The sequence below is a fragment of the Cloeon dipterum genome, chromosome 4 (genome assembly GCF_949628265.1).
Source record: "Cloeon dipterum chromosome 4, ieCloDipt1.1, whole genome shotgun sequence".
Taxonomy (NCBI): domain Eukaryota; kingdom Metazoa; phylum Arthropoda; class Insecta; order Ephemeroptera; family Baetidae; genus Cloeon; species Cloeon dipterum.
Genome location: NC_088789.1, coordinates 35,335,163 through 35,349,222, shown reverse-complemented (window position 1 = coordinate 35,349,222; position 14,060 = coordinate 35,335,163). Strand labels below are relative to the sequence as shown.

General features: G+C 38.9%; 1 protein-coding gene across 1 annotated transcript; it reads left to right on the top strand.

Moving 5' to 3' along the window:
- The first annotated feature begins 9,467 nt into the window (after window positions 1-9,467).
- On the top strand, window positions 9,468-13,412 carry LOC135942717 (uncharacterized). Its single transcript, XM_065488993.1, has 24 exons — window positions 9,468-9,696; window positions 9,747-9,789; window positions 9,844-9,953; window positions 10,010-10,070; window positions 10,128-10,315; window positions 10,371-10,404; window positions 10,456-10,529; window positions 10,582-10,684; window positions 10,735-10,991; window positions 11,051-11,141; window positions 11,198-11,362; window positions 11,414-11,658; window positions 11,705-11,761; window positions 11,817-11,850; window positions 11,900-11,967; window positions 12,023-12,131; window positions 12,184-12,295; window positions 12,353-12,491; window positions 12,545-12,598; window positions 12,658-12,691; window positions 12,742-12,800; window positions 12,849-12,951; window positions 13,007-13,248; window positions 13,301-13,412. The coding sequence occupies exons 1-24, from the start codon at window positions 9,646-9,648 to the stop codon at window positions 13,310-13,312; spliced, it is 2,445 nt and encodes an 814-aa protein (XP_065345065.1). The 5' UTR covers window positions 9,468-9,645; the 3' UTR covers window positions 13,313-13,412.
- The last annotated feature ends 648 nt before the right edge of the window (window positions 13,413-14,060 follow it).

Here is a 14,060-nt window from a genome sequence, read left to right as displayed (position 1 = left end):
GCAGACGAACACGAATCACCAGCGCGGTTGAGTTGTTATTTCGAAATTTGTAAGGATAGTAACACCAGATTTTAAATTTCAGTTGCGAAGGTGAAAATGCTGTGGAGACCTGTGCTTGTGGCAGGCGTAGTGCTCCTCTTTTCAACCGTAAAAACTCGATGTGCCCCTTTTTTGATCAGATTAATTTCTTCTCTCAGATGATTTCAGCGGCTGTTCCTAAAATACTTCGTATAGAAATCGGTATGTTTCAATCAGATAATCAAAATTGTAATCATTTGCAATCTATTTTGCAGTACGGGTGGTTACCAACCGCAGGGCATTCATCCAAAAATGCTGCTCTGGCACCCCTGGCGACTGCAACTCAACCACCACCACCACCCCAATCAAGCAAACCAGCTTGCTTACGGTACGCATTAAATAAAGATTAAATTCAAGAATAAGTAAAACTTGAATCTTTCTGTAACATCCTCAAGACAAAGAGAAGAGCAATTATAACCACTACGCTTGTCAGCAGCTCAACCAGCCAGGAAACCAGTAAATTCTAATAATAATGTAGCATTTAATGTGTAACTGAACTTTGAATTGAATAAGAAACCACTACACCGCCTCCCACAACTGCAGAGGCTACCACCACGACTGATTCGTCAACTTCAACTTCAACCTCGACTTCAACATCAACTTCAACCTCAACTTCAACCACAACTACTACAACTGCTTTAACAAGTACGACTCCATGCTTGCCATACACGTGTGTGACAGACGTAAATTATTTTACTAAACTGATGACCTATTATTGAGCCTAAAAATGTGACAGCCTTCGTTACTCGATGCCAGCAACCACATAAACATAAGTAAAACCTTGCTCAAAAAATGTCTAGATTTATTAAGTTCTCTACGTGTAGCAACTGTCGAAGACACCATTGGAGGAGCTTTGCATACCGCCTGTGACAGTTTGTACTTTTTTAGTGACGATGAGGTAACTGAAATAATTTGTGCAATGGTCCCGAAAATAACCAAACAATTCAGTTAGACTGGGCAGCAGCAGCTTCTCGATGCTGCGAGCTGAATATGAAACTGGTGACCTTTGAAACCACCGAAGAATATTTGTGCTTTTCTAGAATGCTCACTGGTTTTATAACGATTTAACGAAGAAAAGAGAATTTTAACTGTTTTTTCAGTTCTGAAGTACGACTTCTATAGTATCTGGTGGACAGCGGCAAGTAACATACACACAAGCGGCTTCTTCATTTGGTGCATGAACCAGCCGGTGATCAACGTCACGTCCAACCTTATATTCAGGCCAGGAAATCCCGACAATTGGCAAAATAGCGAGCATTGCATGGAAATGAGTTTGAGGACAGGCACTCCACCTGAAAACCTCTTAATGAACGATAATGTCTGCAATACTTCTTACCAATACGTATGCGAGGTAAGCCTTAAACGCTAGACAACAAATGCTTCTCTTCAAACAAATATTTAGACCCAATTAAAAGCTGTTGGATGTGCATTATTTCCAGAATGCCCAACGTTTTCGTGCAAAACCTACATTTCACATATTATTTCAATCTAAATAGTTTTTTAATTAACACAAGCAACCTTAACATTATTGGTGGCGATGGCTCAGCCACCCATAAGTGTGATGATCCGTATCGCTTTCTCTGCGAAGTACGATATTTAAAAAGAAATTAACATGGTTCCTTTTCAGACACCTGTACACACTTAGGAACGGAAATAGAAGAATGGCCTCAAGATAGAACACGATAAAAAATTAAATAAGTGTTTTATATGAAGAATCAAATAAAAATTAGACACAACAGTGCAGCTTTGTGTCATTTTTAAACCCAAAATATTTATTTTTATATTTTCGGATCGTAGAAGTGCCACTTGCGCCACCCAATGATAGGCAAGAGTTGCGTAATGAATTATTTTAATTTGTGGCTCATCGGGGTTACTTTCAGGATATCATGAAAAACCAGTGCTTTTTTGTTCCTTATGTGGTGGTCCCTGCGTTGCCCACAGTTATAACTTTTTAATAAACTTATTCTTCAGTAAGATCTGGAACCAAAAATTGGAAAAATATTATTGTGTAAAACGTATGATCTGCTCAAGATTCTTTTCCGTCTATTGCTCTCTATCTCGTCGGCATCATTGTCAGTAGTGATGTCTCCGCTTCTCTATTTCGTTTGCATTGGAATGCAACCGCTCCCAACCGGAAGCATCTCTCTTCAGAAAATAAGTCACACACTGCCGGAAAAATGGAATGGAAACAGCTGGTGTGCGGACGCGATGTGTGTGTTTGTGACTGTTGCACTAGATCGGGGTGTGGTGGGCTAAATTTTATCATAGCAATTCGCTGCATCATTTTGGTCACGCAGAAGACAACCCAATCGAAATTATCTAATCATTTTTTAATGTAAGATGATTCCAAACTGAAACGTTACGTGCTTTTCGTATTCCAGCAAACTGAAATGGAGAATTCAAGTCCAGTTTCATTAACAAATATTTTTTTCATAACGTAAATCTGCTTCTCATCGGGTTTATTAAAATCCGATTTCCTAATCATTCCTGTTTATAATTATTTCTTCAAAACATTTTAATTATTTGTTTCTATACAAACACAATTCTTCAAATGATTAATTATTTGAAATTTATCTTTTGACCAGAAAAAAATAATAAAGCACAAAAATGTATGCAAGTTTTGTTTATTTAAAACGCTACTGGTCAGCTTGTTGCGAAATCACGTTCCTGGCAACATGTTGCAGACAGGAAGAATGGAAACATCCGGTACATATTTTCCCACGCTTCTCCATCACTTCGTTGTCGTGTTCACTACAGCTTTTCTGGGCCACGCAGACGAACACGAATCACCAGCGCGGTTGAGTTATCATTTTTAAATTTGTAAGGATAGTAACACCAGATTTTAAATTTTAGTTGCGAAGGTGAACATGCTGTGGAGACCTGTGCTTGTGGTAGGCGTAGTGCTCCTCTTTTCAACCGTAAAAACTCGACGTGCCCTTTTTTGGTTTGAATTATTTCTCCTCTTAGGTCGTTTCAGCGGCTGTTCCTAAAATACTTCGTATAGAAATCGGTATGTTTCAATCAGATAATCAAAATTGTAAGCATATTCAATCTATTTTGCAGTGCGGGTGATTACTAACCGCAGGGCATTCATCCAAAAATGCTGCTCCGGCACCCCTGGCGACTGCAACTCAACCACCACCACCCCAATCAAGCAAACTAGCTTGCTGACGGTAAGCTTTGAATTGAGATTAAGATTTAGAATTATTCAAACTTAAATCTTTCTGTTACATCATCAAGACAAAGAGAAGAGCAATTTTAACGACTAGGCTTGTCAGCAGCTCCTCCAGCAAGAAAACCAGTAAATTCTAATAATAATGTAGCATTTAATGTGTAACCGAACTTTGAATTGAATAAGAAACAACTACACCGCCTCCCACAACCGCAGAGGCAAACACTGCGACAGATTCGTCAACTTCATTCTCAACTTCAACTTCAGCCTCGACTTCAACCTCGACTTCAACCTCGACTTCAACCTCGACTTCAACCTCAACTTCAACCTCTACTTCAACATCAACTACAACAACTCCGCCTCCATGCTTGCCATACACGTGTGTGACTCAGGTAAATTCTTTTAATAAATTAATGGCCTACTCTTGAGCCTAAAAATGTGACAGCCTTCGTTACTCGATGCCGGAAAGTACAGAAACAGTAGGTCTTATCCAGCTCAAACAATATCTTGATTAATTAAGTTCCCTATTTAGCATCTGACGGAGCCACCGTTGGAGGAGTAGTGCGCAACGCCTGTGACACCTTGTACTTTTTCAGTGATGCTGCAGTAACTGAAATAATTTGTTGTGCAACGAAAGGAAAATAACCAAAAATTCAGTTAGACTGGGCAGCAGCAGCTTCTCAATGCTGCGCGCGGAATATGAAACTGGTCACCTTTCAAACTGCAGAAGAATACTTGTGCTTTTCCGAAATTCTTACTGGTTTTAAAACGAATTAACCATTAAAGAAACAAGAATTATATTACTGTTTCTTAGATCCCAACTACGACTTCAGTGGCACCTGGTGGACAGCGGGGAGCAACGTAGGCACAAGCGGCTTCTTTATTTGGTGCATGAACCAGCCGGTGATCAACGTCCGCTCCGATATCAAATTCAGACCAGGCCAGCCGGATAATTCGCAAAATAACGAGCAATGCATGGAAATGGTCGTGGGAACAGGCACGCCACCCGAAAACCTCTTAATGAACGACAGACCCTGCGATACTTCTTACCAAACGCGATACGTTTGCGAGGTATGCATTAAATTGCAGAAAAATGCTTTTCTTTAAAACGATAAATTAGACTGTTGCATGTCCAGAATGCCCAACGGCTCCGTGTCTACCAGACGCCACTAAACTCAGCAATTCACAAAATTGGCAACGTTTTTATTCAGCCTTTCTTTGAATTATTTAGTATTTTGGATTTTAAATATCAGGAAACACCGATGGCGTGTTCAGGTCAGCTTGCGGGCGTCAGTATTTCATTTCCAAGGTGGGAAAAAACTGGAACGACGCCCAAACCGAATGTTGCAAGTACGGAATGCAATTGTTGAGCGTCGAATCGTTTCAAGAACTATCCTGCTTGGCTGCCATGAACAAAGGCATTAACAACTTGATAATAAATAAAACAAATTCTAATAAAAACTTAATAGTCCAATTAAAGGACACAACCAACTTCTACTGGACGTCAGGAACGAATAATGGATTCGGCTGCGAGTTCACCTACGGATTTTGCGGCTCGAGAACGCTGCTTTATCAAAACTTTACCAACTGGCAGTCGGCAATGCCCGACAATCCGCTGACAGAGCGCTGCTTGGACATGAAGATGGCAATCGATCCGACTCTGATGACTTTCAACGATCAAAAATGCACGGAGATTCGAAAATTCATCTGCGAGGTACCATGGAAATCGAATCTTTACAATTAATTATTTTGTTTCAAAGGGGAGTCAACCAGATTGCAGTCCTACGTGCCCAAGTAAATCTACTTGTGTGAAACAGGTGAGTTCACATTTTTAATGAATATAAATAATATCCACGATTTTGTTAAAAGGATGACCTTTTCAATTCGAAAGGACAACTTCTTGGTATGAATCGTTATTATCTCTTATTAAATTCGAATCGAAATCATTCCAGATGCCTTTAAGTACGGTCGATATGCAATCGGAACAGATAAAACCTATCTTTTCTTCACGGAAGACTCGGTCTGTTTGTTCAGCATCAATTTCTTAACATAAAAAATCAACACAGGGAAGCAGGTGTCCTGGGCAGAGGCCTACTACACTTGCTGCACTTTAGGAATGGATCTGCTCTCAATCGATACTGACCAGGAAATGCAGGTCATCTTCAATTTAAACAACAAAAGTGAACTAAACATGCCTAGAGAGATAATCTCGTTTTAATGCCTTTATGGAAAGAATTGCTCAAGCACAACACCGAGTTTTGGACGAGTGGAACGCAACTGAACTGCAACTTCCACTACAAATACTGTTCCACAGGAACCACCTTCTTCTGGAACGACACCAAATGGTTCTTATTACGTAAATTGTTTTGATTCTAATTGTTTTTGAAAAGGAAAACCAACCAGCCGGACAACATAGACGAGCTGCAGTCTTGTGTTTATTCGCACTTTGAAACGGCCCTGTCCTACAGCCTGAGTGCAGCCTATCTCGACGACGCCCCTTGCTCTAATTTGAATAACTTCATTTGCCAGGTACAGAAATAGTCTGGCTAAAAATTGGGTTATTCTACGTTTTTTATATTTAAGACGACAAAAGTGTGCACTTCGGTCTCCTGCTATGACTACAACTGCACGGTTGACGTAAGCACACTCAAGTAATACTAATTTACATTTAAATAATCTTTTCACTTAGCCCAGCAAAGCTGCTCAGGTGACAGCAATGTCAGGTAAGAAATTTTGAAATTTAACAAATTTTACTTTTATAAAATAAAAAAGGACCTGATGGGGAGTTCAAAACGTTTTGCGACCGCAAATACTTCTACCACAAAAGTTCGGTACGAGATATTTTAATTCGATACAAATTTTCTTGAAACCAGTTTTTTGTTCAGATGTCTTACAAAGATGCGTACTACACGTGCTGTACATTTGGAATGGAACTCGTGTCGGTCGAGACGGATGCCGAGCGAGTTTGCATACACAACGGCTTCAACTGTCGGTGTTTCAATAAACGAAACGGGAGGCATCAATCATGATCTCAATTTCAGCCGCTGGTTGGTCCTGGTCTGGTGTTTCCCTTTGGACCTCGGGGACCGACGTCGGAGTGGGATGCGTCAACAAATTCGGTTGGTGCCCTTCAGGAACTTTGTCTACCAGTGAACTGCTTTGGGATGCAGGAGAGCCAAATATGCCCTATGAGGAAAATTGCCTCAACTTGTTGGTGAACGACGGCGATGCCTCGAATACCTATTTCATTGACTTGTTCTGTAATAGACCAACACGTTTTCTTTGCGAGGTATTGTCATCGTTACTCGTTTTCCATTTTCAGTAATTTAAATCTCTCTCTAGCAACCTGCTTAAATTAGCTGACTTCGGTGTAATTAATTCCTTTTCAGTTAATTTTTATTAATAATGAGAATAAATCATTAAATTCGACATTTATTTGGTGAACTGCAAATCGTGCAATTTATTTAATTATCTCCGTGAACAACATCCTAAAATGTATTTTTTATTCTGAAACAAATTGTGAAAATAAAATCCAATTACGTTAAATGATTTAATTTAAATTGCTTCATACTCATAAGTATTAAAATTAGCCTCCCTATAGCATGATATACGTTTCCATCGCTCGACGTGTTGGAAAAGTAATTTTTCTGACGCAGAGTTGCACACAGGAAGCGAAAGAATCGAAACATGCATGGACACTGTGTGACTGTCTTTTCCGACAGCTCGCAGCGAAATGAGCAAATTTATCAAAACGGGCACAAAATTCTACTGAAACGACACCAAGTGGTGTTCACCAGCATTATTTTACATTTTATTGTAAATCAACAGTTTTTTTTTTAAATTTAAAATTGAACACAAGCTAAAACAGCCACTTGAACATTATTAATAGAGATGGCTCGACCACCCATTTCAATAACCACCAGTGTGATAGTCCAAGTCGTTTTCAATAACAAATAAAATATTTTAAAATGAAATTTACATCGTTCGGATCCTGTTCAGCAACCTGTATGTTTTAGGGATTGTAAGCATGGAGTCAAGATAGAACACGATAAAAAATTAAATTATTTTGTAATTCTGACTCAAATAAAATTGAAATACAACGGGGGCATAAATTTTGTCATTTTTAAAACCTACAATAATTATTTAATAACTTTCCAATCGAAGAAATGCTACTTGCGTCACGCAATGAAACGCAAGAGTTGCAATACGAATAATTTTAATTTGTGGCTCGGACCCAAACTATAAATATTAAATAAATTAGTTTCAGAAAGCAATTAAAATAACCAGAGCTTTTTTAATCCTTTAGTGTGATGATGAGCTAGTCTTTTCGAGGCATAAAATTTTAGCCACTTATTTCAATTCTTCTTCTATACGACCAAAAGTGTAAATATGGAAAAACAATATAGTGTACAATTTATGAACTTCCCAGGTTTTTATTCCGCGTGTTTTGCTCTCTCCTGCTTCCTATCGTCAGCATAAATTTTACTCATTTTATTTCACTCGGTATAGTGATGCATTTCTCCGCTTACCCAGTTCAATTGATTTTAAAATGCAATTACTGGTATTATAGGCTTTTATTGGGGAAAAACACTTTCAAGAAATACGTCTCACAAACCGGAAAAATGAAAACTGACTCTTGCACTACTAGAAAGCGGAGTGGTTAAGCTGAATTTTGTCAATAATATCGTTCTCTAAAGCATTTAGGTCTCGTAGAATACAAGCAATCTAATTATTGTTAAGGGCAAGATGAATCCAGACAAAAACGTAACATGCGCTTCGAATTTCAACAATCCTGAACTTTATATTCAATTCTATCAGTCATCCCATATATTTCATAAAATAAATATGTGCTTGTGGGTTTAGTGAGATATTTAGAGTTCCATGTTTATTCCTGATAAGAATTACTCCTTCAAAACGGACATAAATTCATTCACTTGTGCTTAAAAAAATAAATGAAATAATTGAATTAAATTAACGAAAAACTTTTTTAGTATGGTGTACGAGCATCTTTTTTAATTGAGGTTAACGAAGAATATTTTAAATTTGAATTTAAAAAGAAACAACATGAGTGCCGTCGAAACCACCTCCCACAACCGTGTTATTGAGGCTATAACCACGACTGAATCGACTACTTTAGCTCCAACCACAACTTCAACTCCACAAACGACAATTTTAACTGGTTTTGCCGTGCGATAATTACAATTCGACTCGTTTTCTCTGCGATGTACGATATTTATGAATAAAATTTGTACAGATTTAGGAACGGAAATAGGAGTATGGCCTCAAGAAAGAACACGATAAAAAATTAATTTATTGTGTTACAGTCACTCGAATAATATTGAATTTCATCGGCGCAGTAAGTGTGTCATTTTTAACCACTTGCGCCACGCAATGAAACGCAAGAGTTACGTAATGAATATTTTTAACTTGTGGCTCATTGGGGTTACTTTCAGAAAAACACTAAAAACCAGAGCACAACCACAACTTTTTAATAAAAAAAATTTCTGTAAGATCAAGAAAAAATATTATTGAATAGTTTTATGATTTGCCCGAGTTTCTTTTAAGTCTATATCTCCTCTGATTATGTGGTGATGTCTCCGCGTCTACTCTATTCCGTTTGTTTTGAAATGCAACTGCTTCTAACCGGAAATATCTCTCTCCAGTAAATACGTCACGAACCGGATGAATGGCATGGAAGCTGCCGATGTGCGGACGCTATGCGTCTGACTGTTGTACTAGATATCGCGGAGTGCTAGACTGAATTTGATTTAAAATCATTCGCTGCAGCATCTAGGTCACGCAGAAACCAAATCATTTGGAGCAATCTAATTTATTTTTAAGGTAAGATGAATCATGCTTTTTGTGTTCCAAATATCTTCAATTGTATACAATGTAATTCTAGTTTATCTATAGAAAAAAATATTTAATAACAGAAATTTGTGCTTTTTATAGGGTGTAGTCAGATAAGATCTACTTAAAATCTAGTTGCTTGATTATTCCTGTTTATAATTATTCCATCAAAATGGATATTGTTCGTTGTTACTACAAACACAACCCTTCAAATGATTTCCTCATTTAATTATCTGAGATCATCTATCGCTCAGACTTTTGACCAAATGAAGAATTAAGCACTAATATTTAGGCGAGTTTTGTTTATTGAAAACGCGTGCTGTCCAGTTTGCTTGCGAAATCATGTTCCTGGTGAAGAGTTGCAGACCGGAAGAATGAAAACATCCGGTTTCTAGTTTGCTGGGCTTTTCCACTTCACTGTGGTGTATCGAGCAACATTTGGGCCACGCAGATGAGCACAATTCACCAGCGCGATTGAGTTGCCTTTCAAAATCTGTAAGCATCGTAAAACCAGACGATATTGAATTTCAGTTGCGAAGGTGAACATGCTGTGGAGACCTGTGCTCGTGGCAGGTGCATTGCTCTTCTATTCAAGTGTAATAATTCGATGTGCGCCATTTTTGGTTTGATTAATTTCTCCCCTCAGATCATTTCTGCGGCTGTTCCTAAAATACTTCGTATAGAAATCGGTAGGTTTAACTCGAATTTGTAAAAATTTGAAGGATTTTCAATCTATTTTGCAGTGCGAGTTATTAATAACCGCAGAGTCTACATCCAAAAATGCTGCTCTGGCACCCCTGGCGATTGCAACTCGACCACCACCACCCCAATCAAGCAAACCAGCTTGCTGACGGTAAAGGCTTATGTTTTGGAATAATTAAAACTTGAAACTTTCTGTAACATCTCCAGACAAAGAAAAGAGCAATTATAACCACTACGCTTGTCGGCAGCACAACCAGCCAGGAAACCAGTAAATTTCAATTTTAATGTAGAATTAAATGTGTTCCTGATTTTCGAATTTAAAAAGCAACAACCACACCACCTCCCACAACCGTGGAGGATACAACCACGACCGAATTGACAACTTCAACCTCAACGTCAACCACAACCACAACTACTACAACCACGACTACTACAACTACAACCACGACATCAACAACTACAACAACCACAACAACTACGCCTCCATGCTTGCCATACACGTGTGTGACACAGGTAAATTCTTGTAAAATAATTGACGGCATATTTTTTGAGCTTGAAAAATTGACAGCCTTCGTTACTCGATGCCAGCAACTACATAAACAGTAATTGTAACCCTGCTCTAAAAACATCTTGATTAACTGATCTCTACGTAGCATCTGTCGGAGCCACCGTAGGAGGAGCATTGCGCATCGCCTGTGACACCTTGTACTTTTTCAGTGATGCCGCAGTATAATTTAAACAATTTATGCGAGCTATACCAAAAGTAACCAAAAATTTAGTTAGATTGGGCAGCAGCAGCTTCTCAATGCTGCGCGCGGAACATGAAACTGGTCACCTTTGAAACCGCCGCGGAATATTTGTGCTTTGCCAAAATGCTCACGGGTTTTAAAACAATTTGCCATAAAAACAAGAGTTTAAACCATTTTTTTCAGTCCCCAACTACGGCTTCAGTGGCACCTGGTGGACTGCAGGAAGCAACGTACACACAAGCGGCCAGTTCATTTGGTGCATGAACCAGCCGGTGATCAACTTCACCTCCGATTTCAAATATTTGCCAGGCCAGCCGGACAATTGGCAAAACAACGAGCACTGCATGGAACTTGCCTTGGGAGGAGGCACGCCACCCAATAACGTCCCGATGAACGACAGGCCCTGCGATACTTCTTACCAAACCCGATACGTTTGCGAGGTAAGTATTAAACACTAGAAAACAAATTTAATGCTTTTTATTAAACGAATCATATTTAGACCACAGCTGTTGGATGTGCATTTCCGGAATGCCCTACGGCTCCGTGTCTTCCAGACGCCACAAAAATGAGCAATTCACAGAATTGGCAAAGTTTGTTTACAGAGCACTTCCTTAAAATCTGTTTAATTTTAAATTTTAAAAATCAGGCAACTCTGACGGCGTGTTCAGGTCGGCTTGCGGGCGCCAGTATTTCATTTCCAAGGTGGGAAAAAACTGGAACGACGCCCAAACCGAATGCTGCAAGTACGGAATGCAATTGTTGAGCGTCGAATCGTTTCAAGAACTATCCTGCTTGGCTGCCATGAACAAAGGCATTAACAACTTGATAATAAATATAACAAATGCTTATTAAAACTTAACAGTCCAATTAAAGGACACAACCAACTTCTACTGGACGTCAGGAACGAATAATGGATTTGGTTGCGAGTTCACCTACGGATTTTGCGGCTCGAGAACGCTGCTTTATCAAAACTTTTCAAACTGGCAGTCGGCAATGCCCGACAATCCGCTGACAGAGCGCTGCTTGGACATGAAGATGGCAATCGATCCGACTCTGATGACTTTCAATGATCAGAAATGCACAGAGATTCGAAACTTCATCTGCGAGGTACCATGGAAATTGAATCTTTGCGATTAATTATTTTGTTTCAAAGGGGAGTCAACCAGATTGCAGTCCTACGTGCCCAAGTAAATCTACTTGTGCCAAACAGGTGATGCGAGTTCCGATGTCAAATAAACACATAAAATTCATGGTTTTGTCTAAAGGACAATCTTTTCAACTCCAAAGGAGAACTTCTTGGTATGAATCATCTATTATCTACTTTTAAATTGAATAAAAATCATTCCAGATGCCTTTAACTACGGTCGATATGCAAGTGGAACAGACAAAACCTATCTTTTCTATACACAGGCCACGGTTTGTTTGTTCAACATCAATTTCTGAAACAACACATATCAACTAAGACGAGCAGGTGTCCTGGGCAGCTGCATACAACATTTGCTGCACGTTGGGAATGGATCTGCTTTCTATTGCGACTGACCAGGAAATGCAGGACATTTTCAATTTAAACAACAACAATAGTGAACCCTTTACGCAAATAGAAAAATCACGTTTTAATTCGTTATTGGGTAGATTTGTTTAAGCACAACAAGAATTTTTGGACGAGCGGTACGCAACTGAACTGCAACTTCCACTACAATTACTGTTCCACAGGCACCACCTTCTTCTTGAACGACACCAAATGGTTCTTTTTACGTAAATTGTTTGGATTTTAATTTTTTTTTTTTTTTTTTTTAAAAAGGAAAACCAATCAGCCTGACAACATAAACGAGCTGCAGTGGTGTGTTTATTCGCACTTCGAAACGGCCGCGTCCTACGGCCTGAGTGCAGCCTTCATAGACGACGCTCCTTGCTCTGATTTGAACAACTTTATCTGCCAGGTACAGAAAAATATTGATAATCGGACAGAAAATTAATTTATTTTTTGCTTTAGACGCCGAAACTGTGCACTTCGGTTCCTTGCTATGACTACAACTGCACGGTTGACGTATATAAATACGATAAAGAATTCTAAGGATAGATTTTAATATTTTTTTCACTGATTAGCCCACCAAAGCTGCTCAGCTGACGGCAATGTCAGGTAACAAATTTTGAAATTTAACAAATTTTACTTATTTTAATTTAAAAAAGGACCTGATGGGGATTTCCGAACGTTTTGCAACCGGAAATACTTCTTCCACAAAGATGCGGTACTGTTTATTAATAAAACTATTTATTGAAACCTGTTTTCTGTGCAGAAATCTTACAAGGACGCGTACTACACGTGCTGTACGTTTGGAATGAAACTCGTCTCGGTCGAGACGGATGCCGAGCGTGTTTGCATTCACAACGGATTCATTTGTGAGTTTTTTAATAGAAACGTTACAGGAGATATCGATTATGACCTCAACTTCAGCCGCTAGTTGGCCAGCAGGAAACGTTTGGACCTCAGGCACCGACATCGGAGTGGGATGCGTCAACAAATTCGGTTGGTGCCCTTCAGGAACGTTGTTCGCCAATGAAGTGCGTTGGCGCGCAGGAGAGCCAAACGGGCCCTATTCGGAAAATTGCGTCAACTTGATTCTGAGCGGCAGTGATCCCTCGGGTACCGATTTCAATGACTTGGACTGTTCCAAATCGATTCGTTTTCTTTGCGAGGTATTGGAATCATTTCACGTTTTCTCTTTTCGGTAATTAAGATCTCTTTCAGCAACCTGATTAAATTTGCTGACATGGGTCTAATTGGATTACAAATTTTCTTGATAAATAAAATTTTAAAATCTACATTTGGTGAAATAAAAATCGTGGAATTAATTCAATAACCTTTTGTTTTTGTACGACATCATAAAAATTAAATCAAGGTAATTAATTTAATTTATATTGCTACACACTCCAGTGGGAAAATCAGCATCCTTGTAGCATGATACACGTTTTCATCGCTCGACGCGTTGGAAATGTAATTTTCCTTAAACAGAGTATTGCACACCGGAAGCGTAAGAATCGAAACGTTCGTGGACACTGTGTGTCTGTGGGTCTCTGCGTTGCTTACAATTTCAGCTATTTTTTAAAATTATTCATCTGTAGGATCAATAATAAAAAATTTGGAAAAATAAAATTGTGTGTGATCTATAAACTGCCCAAGATTTTTATAAGTTTATTGCACTCCTCTTTTTCCTCGCATAAGCAAAAATAATTTTATACTGTAGTGATGCCTCCGCTTCTCTATTTCGTTCGGTTTGAAAACGCAACTGCTGGACTAACCGGAAATATATCTCTCCAGTAAATACGTCACACCGGAAGAAAGGAATAGAAACAGCCGATGTGCGGACTCTTGCACTAGATTGCGGTACGCTGGATTTTATCAAAAATTATTCGCTGCAGCATTTAGGTCACACATAAATTTGATTATTTTAAAAAGGTTGCATGAATCTAACTGAAACGCAACACGCTCTTCCTATTCCAACAATCTT

Bases quoted from the DNA above. Each gene is read 5' to 3' on its own strand.
- LOC135942717 (XM_065488993.1), top strand. From the start codon at position 9,646: ATGCTGTGGAGACCTGTGCTCGTGGCAGGTGCATTGCTCTTCTATTCA. The intron at 11,762-11,816 runs GTGATGCGAGTT...TTTTGTCTAAAG, and splicing joins AATCTACTTGTGCCAAACAG to GACAATCTTTTCAACTCCAA. The intron at 12,952-13,006 runs GTGAGTTTTTTA...CCTCAACTTCAG, and splicing joins CATTCACAACGGATTCATTT to CCGCTAGTTGGCCAGCAGGA.